At 36.7% G+C, this 22,408-nt stretch overlaps 4 protein-coding genes and 1 long non-coding RNA gene across 22 annotated transcripts; 3 read left to right on the top strand and 2 right to left on the bottom strand.

Annotated features, from left to right (window-relative positions):
• Positions 1-1,135: 1,135 nt before the first annotated feature.
• On the top strand, positions 1,136-3,379 carry LOC112295725 (tetraspanin-8). 5 transcript variants are annotated; one of them, XM_090244856.1, is made up of 3 exons: positions 1,136-1,338; positions 1,542-2,365; positions 2,634-3,379. In XM_090244856.1, exons 2-3 carry the CDS (start codon positions 1,871-1,873, stop codon positions 2,946-2,948), a joined length of 810 nt encoding a protein of 269 aa, XP_090100982.1. In that variant the 5' UTR covers positions 1,136-1,338; positions 1,542-1,870; the 3' UTR covers positions 2,949-3,379. The 5 variants fall into 5 exon arrangements, with proteins under 5 accessions (XP_090100982.1, XP_090100984.1, XP_024403383.1 ...); XM_090244858.1 differs by having other exon boundaries at positions 1,137-1,286; XM_024547615.3 differs by having other exon boundaries at positions 1,137-1,343.
• A 3,261-nt stretch (positions 3,380-6,640) lies between these two features.
• Positions 6,641-9,829, bottom strand: LOC112272678 (uncharacterized). 4 transcript variants are annotated; one of them, XM_024500680.3, is made up of 8 exons: positions 9,631-9,829; positions 8,700-8,905; positions 8,496-8,559; positions 8,094-8,171; positions 7,893-7,969; positions 7,345-7,411; positions 7,102-7,209; positions 6,641-6,898 (listed from the first exon to the last, which is right to left on the bottom strand). In XM_024500680.3, the coding sequence occupies exons 2-8, from the start codon at positions 8,774-8,776 to the stop codon at positions 6,869-6,871; spliced, it is 501 nt and encodes a 166-aa protein (XP_024356448.1). In that variant the 5' UTR covers positions 8,777-8,905; positions 9,631-9,829; the 3' UTR covers positions 6,641-6,868. The 4 variants fall into 4 exon arrangements, with proteins under 4 accessions (XP_024356448.1, XP_090100986.1, XP_024356445.1 ...); XM_090244860.1 differs by having other exon boundaries at positions 8,705-8,905; XM_024500677.3 differs by having other exon boundaries at positions 8,817-8,905.
• A 155-nt stretch (positions 9,830-9,984) lies between these two features.
• LOC112272679 (uncharacterized) lies at positions 9,985-11,409 on the top strand. 2 transcript variants are annotated; one of them, XR_016498728.1, is made up of 3 exons: positions 9,985-10,196; positions 10,300-10,751; positions 10,909-11,409. It is a non-coding gene; the product is annotated as an uncharacterized LOC112272679 (long non-coding RNA). The 2 variants fall into 2 exon arrangements; XR_016498727.1 differs by having other exon boundaries at positions 10,300-11,409.
• Positions 11,410-11,453: 44 nt separating this feature from the next.
• LOC112272677 (cell number regulator 8) lies at positions 11,454-13,698 on the bottom strand. 3 transcript variants are annotated; one of them, XM_024500676.3, is made up of 4 exons: positions 13,579-13,698; positions 12,605-12,879; positions 11,981-12,183; positions 11,454-11,867 (listed from the first exon to the last, which is right to left on the bottom strand). In XM_024500676.3, the coding sequence occupies exons 2-4, from the start codon at positions 12,858-12,860 to the stop codon at positions 11,655-11,657; spliced, it is 672 nt and encodes a 223-aa protein (XP_024356444.1). In that variant the 5' UTR covers positions 12,861-12,879; positions 13,579-13,698; the 3' UTR covers positions 11,454-11,654. The 3 variants fall into 3 exon arrangements, with proteins under 3 accessions (XP_024356444.1, XP_024356443.1, XP_024356442.1); XM_024500675.3 differs by lacking the exon at positions 13,579-13,698 and adding an exon at positions 13,381-13,489; XM_024500674.3 differs by lacking the exon at positions 13,579-13,698 and adding an exon at positions 13,062-13,213.
• A 40-nt stretch (positions 13,699-13,738) lies between these two features.
• On the top strand, positions 13,739-18,659 carry LOC112272674 (uncharacterized). Of its 8 annotated transcripts, none has more exons than XM_073528947.2 (11): positions 13,739-13,761; positions 14,320-14,532; positions 15,112-15,277; positions 15,582-15,782; positions 16,083-16,185; positions 16,477-16,556; positions 16,804-16,884; positions 17,317-17,408; positions 17,547-17,658; positions 17,817-17,942; positions 18,138-18,659. In XM_073528947.2, the coding sequence occupies exons 2-11, from the start codon at positions 14,387-14,389 to the stop codon at positions 18,246-18,248; spliced, it is 1,218 nt and encodes a 405-aa protein (XP_073385048.1). In that variant the 5' UTR covers positions 13,739-13,761; positions 14,320-14,386; the 3' UTR covers positions 18,249-18,659. The 8 variants fall into 8 exon arrangements, with proteins under 8 accessions (XP_073385048.1, XP_073385047.1, XP_090100977.1 ...); XM_073528946.2 differs by having other exon boundaries at positions 13,748-13,868; XM_090244851.1 differs by lacking the exon at positions 13,739-13,761 and adding an exon at positions 13,828-14,050 and having other exon boundaries at positions 16,807-16,884.
• The last annotated feature ends 3,749 nt before the right edge of the window (positions 18,660-22,408 follow it).

Below are 22,408 nucleotides of genomic sequence, written 5' to 3'. Positions count from 1 at the left end.
TGTCATTCATAGGATTTTAAATCTCATTTTGTAGGTTTTGAATGATGGTTTAAGATTAGTCTAAACACAAATGTTATGAAAAGTGCTAAAGTGCATTAATAAAAATTATTAGTTAAATTCAGAATAAGAATATTGTTTCAAAAATTTATATGTTACACTAGTGGCATTAGACTTTTGATCTCCTAATTTAAAATAATGTTGCTTATAATCAAATATTATAAGAAATTTTCAAAATTAATTCTTTTTTACTAACATATTTTATATAGAATTTGAGTTTACTTTTTAATTTTTTTATAAATCTATTGCATTCACAATCATCTTTGTGTTTTGTTTTTTTTTTTTGTTTTTGTTTTTTTTTTTTTTTTTTTTTTTTACCCTGCATCTATTCTCAAAAGGATGTTAAAGTACAATGGTTATACAAACTAAAAGATTCATTTGTAACTAATAGTAGTGGTAGACAAAAGAAAATGTATTCTTATACCATTATTTCTTTTATGTATTACAATATTGTGAGGTCATAAAAATTTGAAAGTATGTTCCTCTATCCATTATGTTTTATTGCTACTTTCGATCATAATATTTGCATGTAAGTTTTACAGACAAGTTGAAAATTGAATTTCAAATATTTATAATCATAAGCTAATTTGATGTATAAAGAAGAAAATATTCAATTCTACTGTATTTTATTACAGTATGAATCTCCTGAACAATGTTGTACATGAGTCAATATACAACAATTAGGGAGGGTTTTAAACATAAAATTAATAATCTCCAAAGCTCACTCCACACACAATAACACCACACAACCACGTGTCTTGATTACAATTATAATGAAACAAAACACCAGTTGTCACATTAGAAAAGTAGATGAATGAGGATGGATGAAGAAAACACGATCGGTTCGGTTCGGTTGGCCCGCGACACGTTCATCCATGGCAGGGCACAACTACTCCCTCAATAAATAAATAAGAAACAAATCCGCTGCGGATTCAAATTAAGCATCCGTTGCCATCAATAGCCCACAGGAGCGGGAACCGTCCGATGGTCAGCGAAGATGAACGGCTACGAGAGCCTCGGGGAGGGGGGAGGGGGGTTTAAACAGTCTGGATGGCAACGAGGTCGAGGGGGGGTGCCCGTTCGAAAAGCGGGCACCGGAGGAAGGAGGCCTTCATCGTCGCCGCCGCAGGACAAGAGAGACAGGGGCGGAATGATCGGAACCCAGTAACGTTGCAAGCATACGTGCGTGGATTCCTGGCCGGACGGGTCGCTCCCAGCGTTCAATTCAGGTGGCCAGCGTTTTGCGGCGAGCGTGCGAGCTAGGAATCAGAATTTTCGAATGTAATGTGAGGGGCGAGGCTTTATTTGTGTTGTTCTTCCCCGTTTCTTTTGTTTTTGTTTTTGTTTTTGGTTGTTTTTGGTGTGTTGTTGTTTTTGTTTTTGTTTTTGTTTTTTTTTGTTTTTGCGTTAATTGTCTACTATGATCATGATCCGCATAACAGAACTGATCAGCGAGTGATTTTGAAATAGTTTATGATCGCCAGGAGAATGCGGCGTCAAGTTCGTCAGGAAAACGAATCCTTCGCTGTGGTTGCCGCGGTTTTTTCATCTTGAAGTGGGGTCGAAGGGCTTAGTTGGCTACACCTTTAGAATGATGCTGAATTCTCTTTGAGTTGGGGAGGTGCGCTTGGGTTGTGAGACGTACCCGCGAGATTAAGCAACTATACACGTGATTGCACATTTTTGTTTTTTGTTTAAATTTATTGTTTTAGGCATTTTCGAGAAGAGAGTGACAAAGACAGAGGAGAGGATTCAGTAGGAGGGAGTCGCGTTGCGAGGGGAGGGTTTTGGCTGCGGCTGCGGCGGTGCGAAAATGGCGTTCAGTAATGTGGTGATGATCGTGCTGAACTTCCTCTCAATGATATTGTCGTTGCCGATAATTGCTTTCGGGGTGTGGTTGGCGAAGAAGGGCGACACGGAGTGCGTGCGGTTCCTGCAATGGCCGATTATTGTGCTCGGAGTATTTGTGCTTGTGTTGTCGCTCTCGGGCTTGATTGGGTCTTGGTGCGGGAACAGGGTTTTGATGTATTCTTACCTGTTCATCATGTTTCTCCTCATTTTGCTACTCTTCGTCTTCACGATTTTCGCATTCGTCGTCACCAATTCTGGGGCGGGGAAAACTGTGTCCGGGAAAGGTTATAAGGAGTACAGGCTTGGGGATTACTCCAATTGGTTGCAGAAGCGGGTGGACAACCCAAAGTATTGGTCCAAAATTAAGAGCTGCCTAGTAGATGGCAAGGTGTGCAGCGACCTTACCAAGTATACGTCGGCTGCCAGCTTCAGCAAGGCGCCCCTCACTCCTCTCGAGGTTTGTCTCCAATTGCGCCGATCGTCGAATTTTGAGTAGACGCGGTGGCAACCTTTCATCTGAATTGCTTATTTCCAGAAGTTGTTTGTAGCTCTTCGTCTTGAGTGTCACCTGGACAACCTATATACTGTACTCACGTTCTGCTTGTGGACTGGGGTACGGGAAGACTTTCTGATGTCGTGAACTACAGTATGGCAGTTCCGAAGTTTTTCGGATATTTGATTGTGAGTAACTTGTGTGTTGGGTCTCATTGTTCCTGTATGTACAGTCTGGATGCTGTAAGCCACCAACAGAATGTGGGTTCACCTTCGATAACGCCACGACCTGGGTTGGCAAACCACCATCAACCGTTAGCAACATTGACTGTGGACAATGGAGCAACATCCAAACCAAGCTATGTTTCGACTGCAGTACTTGTCGAGCTGGGGTGCTGCAGAACGTGAAGTCCAACTGGCGTAGGGTCGCCGTGGTGAACATTATTGTGCTGGTGTTCATTATTTTCGTTTATTCATGTGGGTGCTGTGCTCTGAAAGCTTCTCGCAGAGAGCGGGCCAATCACAAGTACAGGTATGGGTATGCCTAGTTTCAAGCACCACGGCTTTCTACTTGCTTCAATTAATAGCCAAGTCACCGACTATCACACGACATGGTGGCTCACAGTCAAGCTGAAGACAACAATGTTTCATTTTGAGACGCGGCTCGAAGGCGAAAGCTACCACATGAGATTGTCATGCATGAGCTCAGTTTGTTTTCCCAACGGATAGCTTTCCAATTACTTTCAGTGGAGCATGACCTCCGTTTGGTTATGCCAGCTGTTATGATCTGTTCTGTTCTGTGATATACATAGAGACGGCACAGTCAAAATTATTCTTGAAAGTGCTTCTCATAACGAGCTAGTGTAGAAGGTTCGAAAGTGTAATGTTTGAAGCGGTAGGTGAAACCGTTATCTCAACAGTTCAATCCTGAGCTTCCTATAGGATGTCAACTTAATCTAAACCTATTTTACTCTCTTCAGTCGCAGCCTTTGAAGAATATACTATATGTGTCTTCGTAATTTCTTGTGTGGGGAGAAACCGTAACTCCTGTTGACAATCTCGTATCGATCTGTAAGACCGTCAGAGTCAGTGTCTTTTTTTTTTTTTTGTTTCTTTTGTTTTTTGTTTCTTATTCAAGCTATTTCACAAAGTGGCACTGAGTCTATAATTCTTTGCTCTAAAGCAGCCATGGTGGTGAGGTCATCACAGGTCTGATAGAAAGACTGTGGCAGGATGTGCATGATTGATAGCATCTAGTAGGATTCTCGAATTGAATATGATGGTGAAATGTTCATTTCTATGACCCAATTCAAGTGTGGACGGTGGAAGTGTAATTCCCAAGGTTCCAGCAACAATGCAGCATGAGCACATGAATGTAATCCGCAGGTTGAAATTATTGATTTGCAGCGTTAGCTAATTAACTTTCATTATCAATAGGCGAATAAATCTCTGTTTCCTGTGGTGTCGTGGTTATTAACTAGTTTCAACATCTAATATCACTATTCCAGTGATCACATGTGGAGTAGGGTATTAAAAAGAGGCCAACCTCCAACATCACCATTCATTACACAAAGGAAAAGTACTATTCGGTGTGGCTTTGAAATTGGTGCAACTTTTGTGTATACAGGCAATTGTGACGAAAACGGAGTCATGGCTTCTTTCTCAACACCTATGCAATGATTTAATGCAATTTCTTTGAAGATTTTTTTTGAAGAACTTTTTATGAATAATACATAGAAGTAACATGGGTAGTTTCTCTTCATTCATTCATATAGATATATATATATATATATATATATTTATTCATTTCATGGGATGGTAGAAAAATTAGAAATACCAAAAAATTAGAATCATCAAAAAAGTATTGGAGTGATAATATATATCTAATCAAGTCAAACAAGGGCTTAGCAATTACAATTATTTAGTAAAAATGATATTAATAATTATAGAAATTGTGTATTAAATTTTGTTCATCTGCTATAAATATGGTCAAATAATAGAAATGTAGTAGTATTACAATTTATCAAGAGAATGAAGGTAATTATTTTTTACTTCAAAAATTGTAAAATTTTGAAAATGTATAAAGTTAAGGTTAACCCAATTATTAAGAATAAAAAATATATAATCATTATTTTAATAAAGATCATCCAAATCAAAGGATTTAATACTCAAATGTCTTAATATCAAATTGCAAGTTCAAATTATAAAAAGGTTTTGAATTCTTTGAATATGTAGATAACCATAAAAAAAAAATCTATTAAAATTAATCTTTATAAAAAGAATATAATAAGATAATTATAGATAAGACTAATATAATCTTATTTTTTGCTATTTACTACATATTAGTGATAAAATTGACATTATATTTTTTATTTTTTACCTTTTTGGTATGTTAAGATGAATCACTTTAAAGCTATTTTCTAAAAAAAATAAAATTTAAATCATTGCCTAATTCAAAATTTTAAAAATAGATAGATTGTTTCGAACTATTACAAAAGATATCAATTTTGCAATTAAATTTATCTAAAAAGTATTAAGATTATTAAATTACCATGTATAAAATATTAAAAATAATTTTAATGTATTTAAAGTATATATTAGGGGCATAAAAAGATACAATTGAAATATTTTTTATTATAAAAGAAAATTTGACATTAGAATAGAAAGTAATCAAAATTACTAAACTACTTGTTTTAAAATAAAATTATATATTTGATTTTTTAATTTATTGATTTAGCCATGCTAATCAATATTTAATCTTAATCATATATTTATTTAATAATATATAATTGCCCCTAATATATACTTTAAATACATTAAACAATATATAATCTTTAAAATCACTATAAAGAGAATTTATATAATAGTCTTTTTAATAAGACTTGCAATAAAAGTTGTTATATATTTATTTTTTTTTAATATAAATTCCATAAAGAAGCTTCAAAAGAAAATAACTTAGTCCCAAAATACATCAAAACTCTTTGGAAGAGAAAAAAAAAATGAAATGAAGAATTTAAAACAAATGATTATTCCACAAGTATTTATAACTAATGTTACCTTTTTGCAAAAAATTTGAATAATAATGTTATTAGATTTAAAACATTTCTCCTTTTTTTTTGATTTTTAACTTTTAACTATTATTATTCTTTTTTCTTTTTGTTACTTTTTTTAAGATTCAAAACTCAATGACATTAATAATTACTTTAGTGACAATTGTACTATTAAAGTTAGTATTATTTTTGTAAAATATTCTTTAGCATATACCTTTTGTAAGACCCAAAGATAAAAAACTTATTATTATTATTATTATTATTATTTTGATACAACAATTGATAATTGTGCATTTACTGAATAACAATTGAGTTAACAAGCATATCATTTTAGATTGTTACCACAAAACTACTAACTTAAAGCAAAGCATAGAACCATTCAAGAGTGTTGTTCCTATCATTCTTTTAGGTAAATCAACCCCAGTTGAATCTGGCATATCGCAGAAATAAGACCATGAAGGTAATCTATCCTCAATAGGGTTACAAACATATAAGTTATCTGGATAATGAACCTTGTTCAGAGTGTGTCCTTTGATTCCGAACAATCTTGTAGTTCCAGCTATACTTCAATACTACGACCTGTTCGACGTCTTGAGAGATGAGCAAGAATTCCTGTGCAATCATGCCTGATACCTGCACTATTGTACAAGAATTCCAAGGCAAAATCGAATTCGTGGTCTTGCTCACTTGCCACTCTTAAGTTCATCCTCTACCGACTTCCACCCACAGTACGCGACCTTCCATCACACGATTGGCAGCAAGGAAAGAGTCAATATCCTACGATAGTGTGATGTACAACTACCGACTGAAAGTTATTATAGACACGCGCGACACAAAGGGAGACTATCTACAAGGCTTCAGCGTGTGGGTCGCTAGAACCTTGTTATGGACTCAGCATGTAATCGGTGCAGCGGAAATTGAAGACGTCGATGGATACTACAGGATCAGTCGCTCAATTCCATTTTCATGAAGAAGTCAAGAAATGATAACAGTTAAAAAAGCGAACTGAGCTCCTAATATCATGAAGACTTTATCTTCATATGACCAATACCTAGTCTATTTCTAAAGAAAATATCTTAGTTTCATACACGTTGCTAAGTTAGAAATGGCGCAGTTTCTAATGTTCAGAGATGCGCACTGAAGCTAAACAAAATACGCCCACTTCAAAATTACGCAAGCACATTATGGTATAAAAGATTGAACGTTGAGCCTGTTCAGCCCTTTTTAATGATATAGAGCAGATTGAGGCTTCACTCAAATACGTAGCAGCTCCCTAGGAACTAAGAAAATCAGCGCTAGAGAAAAGCTTTTTAAGTATTGAGTATCAAATCTCAAGCAAAAAAAATTCCGTTCAATTAAGACCAATGCTATTTAATCATAAATATTCAAAGGCTTGACGAAGCTCCCAGATGTTGCCTTCAGGCAAGACGGGCATCTCGCTGCACAACCTGGACATGGATACCACGAATGATCAACATATGAAAACATCAACCAATACATGCAATCCATCAACGATCTTGTAAGAAAACAAGGGCCACACACTACAAGACTAACCCCTCCTACAGCCCACATTGGCTCCTCCAACAACGGAAGTAGTGCGAGTAGGAAATCCAACAATATTAGTTAGTACGAATTGCGAATTAAGACGAACCTCTTCAGCAAATTTTATTAATATAGTTGTGCGGGGCCGCGCTTGGCCCTCCACGGCAACAAAATGAGCTGTTACTCTTGCAGGAAAGCCAGCTCCATCCAACACTCCCTGGCAGGCACATTGTGTAAAAGTTAAGGTAAATAAATAGGACTAAAATATATGGCATCAGGTAAATCATATACAGGCTTGTTGACAGCGATGAAGCTCCAAAAGTGGAAAGGAACAAATTAGAGAGACAATCACCTTCACAATACCCGCTACAAATGTGCCACAATTGAAACCTCCCATACCTCCTGGAACTGAAACAAACCTGGTTCAACCAGATAGGAAAAATCAACCACTAGTGTATCAATAATCCAATACAACATACATATCATTTGGCAGGGTTGCAAGCATAGGCCACATGTATTGATGGTTCTCATAATAAAACTCGATACTTGAGATATTAAATTCCCATATAATTAGCTCTCTTCAAACGTTTTGGATTGTATTATTTTTATTTTCATTTTTATTTTTTGAGGATGCCTCTGTGCAAACAGAATATTGAGATACATTTTTTTCAGATTCAAAAGTAAATTTGCTAGGCGATTTCAAATTGGAGAATATTGTGCAAGGTCAAAAATCACACTGCTATATTCGAATAAGTGGTGCTTAACTCGTAATACTCTTCATGCACAGGATTCTAATAAGGAAATCTGCATTCACTTCGTTTCCTTAACGCAAAACAAATTGAGGCATCAATTCTAAACATCGACATCCCAGCCTATCAAGGGAAAAAGGGAAAGACATACCTGTTAACAAGAAGCTCCTTCTCACTGATCATGTACTCATCTTCATGTTCCGTGCCCTTTTCTAAAGAATCTGCCACCTGAGTGTAATACAAAATATAAAATGAAACAAAATGAAATGACATTAGTGCGAGTCAATTACATGTGAGAAAACTTGAGACACCAAACTATCAGAGGCTCGATCGTAAGGGCCAAGTTAAAAACCTTCCCAAAAAGAGATTTCCAAACTGTGCTGTGAACGAATGAAAGGATGCCTAGAACTCTCGTCTCCCTCCTGTTAGCCTGCAATCTCATTGCACATTTGGGTGGTCAGACATACAGTTCTAGAAGAATCCCTCGTTCTTAGCCATAAAGCATGAAGTTAGCAGCTAGAGAGTGCGTGTAGGTAATTGGATACAAACATTTATTCTGTTTGAATTCGAACACCGGCAACGAATAGTCGTTCGTATTTCAACAGCATACCAAAAATTCTATCAATATCACAGCTACGCAATTGTATCAAGTGCAATCAGCATCTGTGAACGGCATTCATATAAAACATTGTAGCCCCTACCAGGTGACCTGAAAAGCTGTAGAAGTGCATATTAGCTTAACTCCAATACATACCTTATCTCTGTGGCACAGCAACTCAAGCATACGGATACCAACTCCGAATCCAGCCTCTTCCAACCTGCTTGTCAAGGTTCCAAAAGGACAAGAAATTAGGTGGGCACATAAATGTAAAGCCATGGTTGAAAGAGACCAATTTTTACACGAAAAAATCCCACCAAAACGATAAGAAAATAATAAAAAACAGATATGCCGTGTTACCATACAGCTTGCGAACAAATCTGCTTGAACAGCCTTCCATGTGCAAATCTACGAGATACTGCGTGGAATGACATCATTCAACAGATTCTAAGGCAGAAAGCCGCAGCGAAAGATGACCTGTGTTCCAATTCTGCAATATTTTCAACTTTTCCTTGGTTGTACTGCACCAGCTCTGAAAACAAGAATGCAAACGCACTGAGGCTTACCTGCACGGGAAACACAGGGATAGGTGAGCAAACAGGAACGTATTGCTCAATTGCGTATGAAGACACTCACATCCAGGCAAGCCTGAACAGAGAGACCAGAGCAACTAGCATCCGCATACCTTCTCAAATTTACCAACTAGACCTCCCAGTGTGCTCTACCATTCAAACTACACGATGTCTACTTCAGACGCTGACGGCCTCACATGGAAATGACACCATTCTCTATAGCATAGTTGATGATAACCATTCAAAATAGGAAGTTCCATAATATTTAGGGCATTTCAAACTATTCAAAATCATTAAAGTGGCCAAAGCCTGCTTTCGATGAACAAAATTTGAAGGGAGAGACAACTGAGAACGCTGAGGTCTCAATTCTTGATAAAGACCTACGATACATTAAAAGATAGTTTCCTTGCCACTTCATGTCTTCACATCAACTTTGATAACAGCCCGTACAGAAGAAGCCCAAGGACACTATCTAAACTGGAGATAACACTACAAAGAAACATCCTTCAACCAGTAATTCACTGAAGAACACTGACACTGTCTAGCTCCACCGGAACATGGCGAAACTTAGGGCACTTCCAAACAGTAGAAAAGAAAATTTCGACTAGAGTGGATCTACTGCCCGCTCGATGAACTACCTGCCAAAACTTCTTCTGGATTTCAATAACACCAGAGCCAAGCTGATCCAAATCATTTGCACAAATCCGCTACAAACTCACCTCAGATTTGCCCTTCCCGAGGGGCCTGTCAACCACATTCAAGTTCTGCTTCGCCCTGCCAACCCCTATCATTGCTCCTCAACCAGAAACCACACAAATCGTAACCAACTCCACTCTCTCCTCTCCTCTCCTATCCGCTCCGATCCGCTCAACTATCTACGTGAATCTACTCAAAATCCCGCAAGTGTCGATCGACAGCAACTCCCGCTATAACTAGCCAACGTCGCCGAAGTGCCATAAAGTTCTTGGTTTCCGACCAGGTCCTCTTTTCAGATCTTCTAGTATGAGGACATGAAACGATATCTGGTTTTAGGAGGAAAGTAGTTAAGCCAATGAGTACACTCCAAGTGGACAAATTGAGGTCTTAAGATGGTGTACCTATTTCGGGGTTATCGGCAATCTATTGGAATTTGTTTTCTTATTCGTTTCGAGGATGTTTTGTTGTGTTTTTGTCCGTGTTTTATTGGCACCGTTCGCCATAGCCCGTCGGTGAAAGCTTATAGCCCCTGCCGCCAGTCTCGCGTTTACGAGAGCGCCATTGTTGTGTCTGCCATGTTGGCCACCAGGTGTGGTAAGAGAGCTAGCTTTGGAGACGAGGATTGCACTGATGTCAGTTTTGATGAAGACTGTTTCGTCGAGATGAACTGAGAATGGGAGTTTGTTGGCCAGGACAGAGCCGGTGTTGGGAGGGCGGATTCGGAGGCGGAGGTAAAGAAAAGAGATGGATGAGGAGAGTGGGATGGAAGACGGGTACTGGATGGAAGAGTGAGAGTGGGAATGGTAGTGGTAGAGACTAAGCGGGAGGATTGGAGTAATTGTGGTGGTGGTATAGGGAAAGGGCGGAGGCTTGTCGGGAAGAGACATTTCAGGCGGAGGCAACCTTGGGATAGCCTGTTTCCCAAGAATGAAGCGGAGTTCCTGAGAAAGAGTGCAGTGCTGTCAAATGATGATTGTGTATGTGGTTTTTGACAGCAGGGTAGTTCACTCTCTCTTCGAGTGAGATTCTGTTGGCAATGAAGGGGTTAGGAAGAGAGGTGCAACTGAATAATGCACTCGAGGTTTTTAATTGGATGAGACCGAGGGCGAATATGCAGCTGGACAGTGCAACAGTTGCAGTCATGGTGAGGATTTTATGGCGTGAACTTACAGCTTTATCGCGATCATTTGAAAGCCAGAGGGGAGAAATATATTCATGAGATATCCTTTAGCTTATACTTTTCTTATTACTGCACTATCCCTGAACCGGAATCTATGGATATCCTGTGGTTTTTCGAGCAGATGAAAAATCGGGATCTGGTATTTAGAAGGGTAGGTGTGTGGGGGTAACATCTTCAAGCTTCTTGAAGAGATGAAGGTTCAAGGAATTCGACCAGATGTTAACAAATATGACACCGCAATTACTTCTTGCGCAAGTGGATCTTGATGTGAAGAAGCCAAGGAGCTGTTCCTTGAGATGACGGCGACAAATTGTACACTGGGTAAGAAAACTCACAATTCATGATTAGATGTATACGGGCAAGCAGGATCCACAACGAAGTTGTACATGCTCTCAATGAATTCCATAGTGTAAGTTGCCCTAGTAAAATTGTAACATGTGTATAACTTCACTCTGCACTTCGATTGGCTAGACTTTGCAGTGCAGCGGCAGAGATGAAAGATTCGATGCATGCCAGACCTAGCTACTTTCGATACCTTGATAGCTCTTCTTGCAAGAGAAGGTTAGTGTAAGCATACAGGGTTGGTACTGAATGAACCTGGAAAAAACAGTTACAGTCCAAACGACGTTGAATATGCCTCAATTCTGCATGCTTTTGCGATTGGTGTCCTCGCTAACTCACAATAATGTATTTTGATTACTGTTTCAATCATAAATGTACAAGATATAAAGCTCTGCTTTGGAGTGACGAATATTCCTCTTCACTATTCCAGCTAAGATAATATAAAATCTGCTACTAGAAAAGAATCCTCCTTTTATGAACAATACAAGCACACATATCTCAGAGCTCACGAGGAACAAAACCCCTTCACATCTGGGGACTCATGCTCTGTTCCATCGGGGGTGTCATGGGCATGTATGGCTGGTAATATGGGTAACGAGTGCGCCGTCGCAATTCCCGTCCCTCTTGACACAAAGCACAAGAATGACACACGAAGTGGGAGAATACATCACAGAATGTGTTGAACCCTTCCCTGCTCTCCTCATCACCTGACTCAGTGAAGCAGCAATCCCCGCTACCCTGCAACAGCAACATCAGCACAGAAGTGAGTTCCTCAGTAACAATTCACTTCCAACCTCGTAGCAACAACTCTATGTCATTCAGCCAACACTGAAATCTTAAGTAGCCCATACCTCCAAATTATACTTCCGGCGAAGTGCAACGCGTGATCCAACTGAGATACAAGGGGCTAGATTCAGGTTAAGTAAGTTGGCTCCCATGATGTAAAGGTAGCTGTACATCAGGCAGTGGTGCCTAGAAATACCTTCTTCTCCTGGATACAGACGCTCCATATTGCTGCCATACAGCACACATGGTGCAAAAGTTCCCATGACACCTGCACATCATCGTTGCACTTTCATTAGCGAAGAAGGACACTGTGCAAACGGACTGGTTGATTACTGTCCCATGTCCCATCGACTGAAATCTGGAATGATCACTGACGATGCGCACACTATTGTGTTTTCATTTTCTAAAATTGCAGTGGCAAAGCTCCAATGATAAACATTACTCCATTTTCGTAAACAAATAAGCATTGAAAGCTCCACAGAAGTCATATATGATATTAAGAAACAAAGTTGACGAATTAATTGTAGGCTTCATTAATGAAAGTTGCAACTATGAATATAACCACTCAAACCCTAAAAAATGATATGAAGTAAAAAATACGCCATTATGCCATTCCAACTTGTGCAGTTATCACACAGATTGTATAGTGAGGCATTACGTCAATGAAAAATATGGAGTAAAATACTTACAAACTTGAAGATCACTGGTAAAGTGCTCATCGAAACTTCCAAAGCAGCTCAAAAGGCTAGTAGACCAAGGGGAGCGGGGGACTGGAGCTCCTAGGACAGTTGAAGGAGGACCAACAGGTACCCCATCGACAACTGCGGGTTCATAATGGTCTAGTTTCGCATCCTTTGTCTCCGGTTCCTTCTCCCCCTCATAAAACTTGCATTCTGCAAGCAAAGCTTCTTGCTCTGCTAGAACCTGCTCCTCCACGGTGTTCATCTTCAACCCCTTGTATAACCTACAGAAATTGATGGAGACATGAGAATTTCAAATACAGAACAGCTCGAATTCAAATAACAATTGGAAGACCACGAAGTTTGAACCTGTCGCGACCTTGCAAATTCACACTGTTCTAGACAAAATCTCAACACCAAATTAATTTAATTAAGAAAACTACCAGAATAAGGTTCTTTCAGTTACATTTTCTAAGACAAGAACCCAGCCAAGCCACATGAGAAGGTTAGTCGAAAACAAAACTAGATCTGGAATTCCTCAGCAAGAATAACACTTGCTACCAAATATTGCAGCGAAATAACTTAATTCCCCAAATCCTTCAACGACAATGAAAGTACACACAAATGAAACACGGAACAAAGCGGCAACAGAACTGGATTATTTAGAAGAAGCCGAACCGGCTTGATGCACGTTCATCATCGCCGGCAGGAACCAGAACAAAGAAACGTGGTACGGACAAAAATTAAAAACAAAAAATCCGGAAAAAAACAAAGAGAGTACTCACCAGAACCAAACCCCACAAGATCAAAATCAGCAAAAGCTTAACTCTCGCGAAAAGGAAACAACGTCAGAACAATAAGAAAACGTAGGTGGAAGCCACGAAAAGTGGATCGATCGTGAGAGGGAGAATCACAACATAACCGCGAAGGAAGAATAATAGAAGAGACGTGCGCGGTTGAGACACGGGCAAGACAAAACTCACTCGTCTTGTCGGCGTGGTCGCGAACGCGCTTAACCAACTGGGCGGGTGGGCACCTCATGGATTAGGAAGCTTCCACCGGTGATCTTGCCCACCTTCTACCCGGTGACCCAATTACCAAATCAAAGTCCGAATATAGATACAGCTTCTGCCGGTTATCGTCTTCATCCGAAGGCGTCAAATTAGGTCAGCTTTCTGATTTCTTACTTTACGCGCATACCATATTTACGTGAGGCGTTGTCTTTTCGGGCTAACAAACAAAGCCGTTTTTAACTTCGTTTACTTTTCACATGGTAATTGTTAAGCCCTGAATTCCTAGTTTTTCCGTATCTAAGGGTGTTCAAGACATTTCTAATTCTAGCGACGAATCGTTATTACTGGAATATAGGGTGTCAGTCAGATATCTTCATCTACAGCGCTGCTTTTTGCCGTTGGTGCGTTCGCAGCAACATTGACATCCTTTTCCTGACATTAGGTCAGAATTTTAGTAGCAACTCTGGATCCTGGTTTGAGGTCGGGCTTGGGGTTTTGAGCTGAAGATTTAAGGTGCTAATTTAGATGACTACAACGTAATTGAGAATAAGAAGTTTGCAATGTAGGGCTTAGCTGAAGATTTATGGTTTTACATGTGTAGGTCCGGAGAAAATTCGGCCCTGTTAATGTTTAGGGTTTATCGATGTTTTGTGGTTAATGCGGGTTCTCCTGAGTTTTTGGAGCTGAATTTTCTTTTGGTGGAGTGTGCAGGCTCGTGTTTTGGTTGCATTGTTTCGATTGTCATGTGAGAGAGGTTGGAAGAATTTGAGATTTTGTCATGGACGTAACACAGACAGCCAGGCTGAGCACTTTCGCTTTGGTTAATCCTTGCAAAGAATATGGTCGTGTCGAATGCGTTTCTTCTCGGACCAAACTCTTCCACAGTGGGCCAGAAGAGGGTAGTGTGCTGAAAGCTGGTTGCAGGTAAAGGCCTCCTTCGTATTCAGCCTTTCTTCAGTCACTTCCGCACTTCTGTTCTGGATTTCATTACTTACACGTTACGATGCCCTGGATTTTTTCTCAGTTGCTACTCCTATGAGAGTTGGGAGAGTATTCTCTTGGACTAGTGGTAGTGGTAATTATGATTATATTTTCCATTGTAATCTCTGAGGGTTTTGGATTTTAGAGGACTTCTAAATCACGACACAATCCTTTCGCATGGAGTTGTGATTAACTTATCGTTTCACTGACGTGAATCTTCAGTATTTTGTTTCGCAATTCGTGCTTATCAGTGACATGGTTTACAACTCATGAAATACATTCCAGTGAAACTTCACAGTTCTCGGAACTGGCCTTTGTTTTAATTTTGACATTGTGATAGAGGCTGCAATAGGAAATTACATCTATGTCTAGTTCGTGAAGGGTTTCGCAAGAGGGTGTGTAATTGTAGGGGATCCAGCTAGTAGACTTCAGAATTGAGGTGGCCACTAGTAGCATACTGTGTGACCATTACTGTTTGGTAAATATAATAACGAGTGGTAAGATCTTTTGTGACTTATACAGAGGACGGAGTTGGTCGAGGAGATTAGACGATAAATGTGGGTTCTTGAAACGATCTACTGCTCTCCATGTGGCTAGGGCAGGTCCAAAACAAGATGGACCTTCAGGAGATGGTCTTTCCTCCTCGAAGCCTAGTGTTGAGAAGAATGGAAGTTCTTTTCATCCAGAGGTAAACAAAGCCCAGTTCGCAGTCCATAGCCTGCGTTGTCCGTAGTTGTATTGAGGCATTTTGTCATTAGATCAAATGCCTGTACAAGTCATTTTTTTCATTTCTCTATCATCACAAGATCATCTCATTGTTTGCCCTACAATGTGGTGTCTTTTCGATAGATTCTTTTATGTTTACCTTTTTGCATAGAGAGAATTTCCTTTTTATTTGTCGTAGGGCTGTAATAACGAGTCTCTGATTGGAGAGATTTTCTTTTGAGAAATTAGTCGTATTACGTTTTACATTGGAATGCCTTTTCTCCCAGGAAGTTAGTAGTGTAGATCTCGATAAGTCTGGAGGCACGAAGGGGGCTGTGAATCCACTGGTGACAACAGCTGGGGCATCGAATTCAAGTGGCAGTCGGGCAGGTCTGTTTCGAACACCTATCTCTGGTGGTGTGCAGAGTGCGACATCTTCACATGGGCTTCCTCATCCTGCAATTGCTGTACGCAATCTCATTGAACAGGTATGAGTGTTGATCAAACTTGTGATGAATATTAGTATCAGTGGATTAACGAACCTCAAGCGTCTGATATCACATTTAAATAAGTTTTGATGATTTTGCTTGCATTTGAGAAATACTTAAAATTGTTGTATAGTGCTTCTTGCACATAATTTTAGGCTTCATGTAAACAAGGAACGACTTTCTTTTCTTTTATTTTTCGGTTTTTACTAGCGTTTGCTGTAGAGATTGAGTTTTAACCTATTGATCATACAAGTCCTGGGAGGTTTCGGCAAGTTTAACCGAAAGCAATCAATGATGCAGGCTCGTTTCGCACATCTGTGTACAGTCATGTCACGTATGCACCATCGTCGGCGAGGTTATCCCTTTGGTTCACTGGTGGACTTTGCAACGGATAACCGTGGACGTACGGTTCAAACTCCCTCGTTATATCATGCTTAGAAGTGGAGGCTGAGCAACGCTCCTATTTTTTTTTTTTTTTTTTTTTTTTTTTTAACTCCAAAAGATTTCATTCAGAATAAGCTCTAAAATGCACATGTATCAACTCATTTAATTCACTGTTGTAGCAAATCCTGACTTCGTTATCTGTTTGTAACTCATGGTTTGCGTCTTCTTCTTTTTTTTCTACATTTAGTTTGTGCTTGTGAAGCTTGGGTTTTTTCTAAACTGTTCAACTTTTTTGGCAATTCTTCTCCAGATCCAATCTTCTCATTATCACCGTTAGCAATCCACACAAGAAATCTGCTAGCAGATCCAAGGTGCACTCTGGTAGTTCAGGTACATCACTTCAGCATTTCTCACAGTTTTATGCTTATCCTCCATTAATTCTGACCTTTGCTTTCCTTCAATTGTGGAAGGTGTATTGCTCGTTTGTGTACTAAATGTACTACAGAGCGACCAATCAGCTTCTTGCCTTCATACCACCGCAATGAAAATTTAAATGACAGATTGGTTCTCCATGAGTTACCTATCTGTCAGTTTCAACCTTTTTGATTGATTTCGGTTTCACAATTGCAAATGTTAGCAGATTCCAGGATGGAGTGGACTCGCAAATGCAAGGGTTACAATATTTGGAGATGTGTATCCTCTTCCTCCTGAACAGCAGGTGTGCGAATGTGCTAGCTCTATTACGCACAGATAAGTATGGATATTTCTTGTTAGAACACAGGTTAAAGCAATGATTGAGGTCAAAAACAACTCCCATATTTTAATCAATACTTATACGCAGGTCATGTGATATCGCAGACCTGTTTATTTGGTAGTTGTTATCCTTAGTGTTATTGGTTACAACGTCATGACTCATAAATCAAAGACTCCTAGATTTTCTGATAGCATTCGCTTAGCATGTTTTCGAAACAAAGAACTTCACAAACCAGCTTTAGCAGCATATTATAGAATTCGAGGTGTTGACTCAGGACTATCTCGCTTGCCCTTTGTTTCCTGCAAGATCCTCGTGCTTTAGGAGGGGAATATTTGAACTGGCCCCTGTCAATTTAATTGGCTGTACCTGATCAGAATGACATTCCGTGTCTTGCAGGAGCTTGCACATAAATATTACCGTGCAAAGCATCAGCAAGGAGCATCCCAACAGTGGAGTAATTTTACTTTTTATCGCATGGAAAACATAAGGTATTCTCGCTCTTGTCCAGTTATGTCGTCAGCGTGCAGTAGTCTAGGTCTGCTAGGTTTTCTGGATCCGTTGGGAAGGTTTTCTAACACAGGGAGATGAATTGAAAGAAATTTGACTTATGATGTGTTGGAGTGCAGTGATATCTACTTTGTGGGAGGATTTGGTACTGTCCAATGGGTAGATGTGGAGGAATACGACTTGGCTCGACCTGATCTTATTGCAGTCAATGGGGCAGAGAAAACATTACAGGTCTGCTATCTGGTCTTCCGGAACTCAACGTTTTTGTATTAAAGTTGGCTCTCGATACAGTTCACGATATGATAACAAAATAAATGGTTAGAATAATTCATGCCCCAGCTCCCGATTAAATTTAATGTTATATTCTTGGGTCTTGTCTGCTACTGCAGGAACTCAATTTAAGATTTTCAAAGAAGATTAGGGAGCTTTTAGCCGTAGAATCAGAGGTTGATGATGCTGCTTTGATTTCAATAGACAGCAAAGGTGTCGACGTTCGTGTCCGGCAAGGTGCACAGGTAATTGTTTTCCTCATCTAGCAATTGGCTTTAAAATATCTGGTGCAAGTCGTGTTGTTTTCAAACAGTATTTTTTCTTGGCCTATTTAAACACTATTTGAGCTACCCGCATGGCTTAGTCGTGTTTGTAGCTATTCCACACTATCGTAGCATTTATTGCATTTACTCATTACTGTGTTTTGATGCTAAATGTAGTTCAACGTAAGACGTATGTCATTTGACGAAGTTAAGGCTGTGGAGACTCTGGACCAAGCAATTGTGGCTCTGCAGAAGATTGTGGATAGAGGAGTGCGGTTTCTACACTGAAACATACCTCGTGGGAATGAATCGGCCATTTAGCTACATGAATGCCACCAGCAACGACAACTTCATGTTCTTGGAGCAGACTTATGTGCTATCATGTTATTTTTCTCAACCAGACATGTTGCTTGCGATTACTGCCTAGGTTTACATGTACATGAGTGACTACCTCCGACGTTTGGGCACATATTTCTAGCCAGCGTTGTTAACATCGCATTTTTTTCGCGATGTAAACCCCTGAACAGTTGATGAGATGTATGTCACGCCAACTACTTCTGCAAACAGTGAGCTCTCTAGATCTAGTGTGCAGCGTGAAGCTGAGGTTTATGCCTTTCCTAAGAATTAGTGGGACCTTGCGAGGAATAGCTTTTCATGGCTGAAAGGATTACAATCAAGTTTTGATGATTTTACTAGCTACTTTCATGTGTGCCAATTTTGTGCACTCAATCGCTGCATGCTTTCTTAGAGTATTCTACTTACTTTGGTAATTCATTTAGATGACGTATGGTCCGCTTGGCAATATTCAGAAATTGAATTTGTTAATTCTCAGCTGGTTTAGTGGGATCGTAGCTGTCTCATTAGGTTTCTCAAATCCACCATTGATTTGGGTTATTCAGTAAATAAAAAAACACATAATCTTAAAATGTTTTCTAAGAACTCAAATATCTACACATGTATTTTGATAGCTCTCTGTTTCATCAATAGAGAATTCATACATACCAACAAAAATTAAACTATTATAAGCAGCCTTTAAATCTTCAAAGTTCTGCAATCAAACAATTGCTTTCAATGTGGAAAAGAATTTTTTCATTAATGTATAGGTACATGAACACGCTTTAAGGGCAAGGGTTTGTTGGAGCTAAGTGGGCCATAGTAGTGTCAAAGAATTTTTTATTGTTGTTAAAATGTATTGTTCTTGTTCTATTGTTATAAAACCAAAAATTTAATGTGGAACTTCATTTGAAGACCCTATAGACTTGGAAAATATTTGTCTTGACTAAATAACTTTCCTTTTTCAATGTTTTATTCTTGATAATGTGTGTTGGTCACATAAGAAATAATGAGTTAGACAAAAGAATCAAACCAATATGCTTTGTTTTTGAAAATTGATTTTTTAAAAGTGTATGATAAAATCTTATAGAAATTTTTATTTAAAGCATTTGGTTTTAACAATACCTTCTGTCATATGAATAAAATATTCTTTAAGAATGCTAGTATAACAATCAACATTAATAGAATTCTTGCAAAATTTTTTGTGTTAGAAAGAAAGACAAGACAAAGGTGTCTATTAGCTCCATATCTATTTATTCTAGTAGGAGATATTTTAAACCACTATTCAAAAAGTTGTCACAAACAATGTAATCCAAGGAATTAACATCTTATGAAGTTTTAATCCATAAGTGATTAATAAACATGGAAATGATTTTTCAATTACAATCAAAGAATATAGTAATAATATAAATACTTTAATGAAGATTTTGAAACAATTTAGTGATTAGATTCTAGCTTAGAAATCAAATAGTCTAAATTATATTTTACTAAACTGAAAAAAAACTTCTACAAAAGAACTACATCCCTCCAAATACATCACAAAAGTGGAGCATGTTATGAGACCATATTTTTAATTTAGTTAGGGTGAGATTTGGGCTCAATGACATTCATATAAAGAGGCTATGTTTATTTGGCTCATATGGCATAAAGGTATGCAATCAATATATGGAAAGAAAAAGTCACTCCACTTATTAATATTGATTATAATATTTACTAGTTACATAAGTCTAAAGCTATTATAAAAAAACTTTAAAAAAGCCAAAAAATATAAAATATAAAATTTTCAATATGCATCATAATAATCTTGTTTTGAAAATAAATTGTGATCTAATAAGTAATAAAACTCTCTACCAAATCCTAAATTTTCTACTAAAATATAATTATTATTAATTTTCAAGGTTGTACATCTTACTATATACTTTAAGATAAAGATTTTCAGTGGATTGCTTTATAGCAAGGACATTATTTTTTATAAAATTTTTTATCACTAATTCTTTAGTATACTTAACAAAGTATTTTTTATTGATTTATATTATTTATTATTTTTATTGGTATAATTTGTTTATAATTATATTGTTCAACATCTCATATATTATATACTTGTATTCAACAATTTTGTTACTGAATTTATTTCCTTTTACTCTTTTACTACAGAAATGATGTTTGAATATGCTTTTGCAATAATCCAAAGATAATTATATTAAAATAGGCATCAAATAAAATATGTAGTATGTGATTTTAAAAAATACGAGGAGATTAATTACATGTTGACACAATGAACATTTAAGAATGTTATTTCTATTTTATATGTTTTCTTTCCTAAGATGTTTTTCACATAAAACACAATGAGATTTATTTTTTAATTATATTTAGTACTAAAATATACAACTAATTATAATCATTTAAGGTTTTCTTATTTTTATTTTAATATAATCTATCATGGTAGAAAATAAAAATAATCTTAAAAGTACTTCTTTTCAATACAAAATTTATTTTTAAAAAATGAAATAAGTATAATTTATTTTTTATTTAATTATATAACTAGCATTATAAATTAGTAAAAAAAATAAAGATGTTAAAAAACTTATTCCAAGTATAATTCAATTAATAGATAATTAAGAATGTATATAATAAACAATAAAAATAAAGTTCACAATAAATGAAGGGTGTTGGTAATGCCACCATAGTTTTTGCTACTACCACTATACCACACTATCCACTCAAGATATTTCTTTAGTTTTTTTTTTTCTATAAAAAAATCCCTCAATATTTTTGATATTTATTTTTTAAATTTATATATGAAGCAAATTTAATTTTTAATATAATAATCAAAATTTTAATAAGAATAAATTTAGTAGCAACAATAATCACTATGGTGGCATTTGCAATATCTTAAATAAAAAATAAAATACTTTAATTATTTTATGAATATATATATATATATATATATATATATATATATATATATATATTTTTGCATATAAATTTTATAGTAATCACAAGAATTTATTTTTTTATATTAAAATCCTAATATATATATTTTATTTTATCATAACTATTTTGTGTATATTATTTTTAAATTAATTTATTACCTATATTTTGACTTAATATATGAAATTTAAATTTTATTTTTATATTTTAAAAATATATATAAATTTTAATTGTCTAAAAAATTTTATACAAAAAAATTAAACAAATTATCAATTGAATAGCATTTAATTGACTTTTGATTCAATACATGGCTTTAGCCAAATATAGATTGATTTAAAATATCATCTTGAAATTTTAAAAATTCACATATATATATATATATATATATATATAGAGAGAGAGAGAGAGAGAGAGAGAGAGAGAGAGAGAGAGAGCAAAGACTATAATGTACTAAATAATTTCTAAGTAAAATAAATTAATTTCTAATTTTAAAAATAATATTATTAATTATTTTTATTTATCTCTTTTAACATTTGGTGCATCATGTAATACATAGCTATATTCACTAGTATATTTACTTAAATACATAGAGCTAAGTAGAAGTAAGTAGAAGTAGGCTAAATTATTGATATCTTGTTAGAAAGCTTTTTAGAAGCTTTATAGACTTTACACCTATTTATAAGTAATTAATAATTTGACAATTTAGCCAATAAGTTGGTCACATATCAAAAACATATCCTAAAAATTAGACACATGTCTTACAAGTTGGACATGAGTCATATAGCTTATAGGAAATTGCCACATAATTATTTAATGGATAGTATATATAGAGGCAAGAATGAGCCTTCTTCACTCTAATCAATGTCTTTCTTGTATACTATCTTAGTTTAAGACTTCCTAGTCTTTTTGCATTTGGTAATAGCCATTCTAATTTCAATTCTATATCTATCTTTTAGTTGTTTACTTTCTCTCTTCTGGTTATATAAAATTGTATTATTATTTTTAGAATTTTTTTGTGGTTCATGTCCTTGATATATCAAGCATTTGAATTAATATTTGTGATTTGTGATATTATTTTGTCATGTAATATTTCATCTTTGCCAAATTATTTGTGTTGGTATAAAAAACCAAATTCGACAAAGCAAAGAAGATATATATGAATCTATTTTTGTAATGCATAATGA

This window comes from Physcomitrium patens, chromosome 19, assembly GCF_059467195.1.
Source record: "Physcomitrium patens ecotype Gransden chromosome 19, ASM5946719v1, whole genome shotgun sequence".
Lineage (NCBI taxonomy): Eukaryota > Viridiplantae > Streptophyta > Bryopsida > Funariales > Funariaceae > Physcomitrium > Physcomitrium patens.
This window is presented reverse-complemented; position numbering and strand designations above follow the sequence as displayed.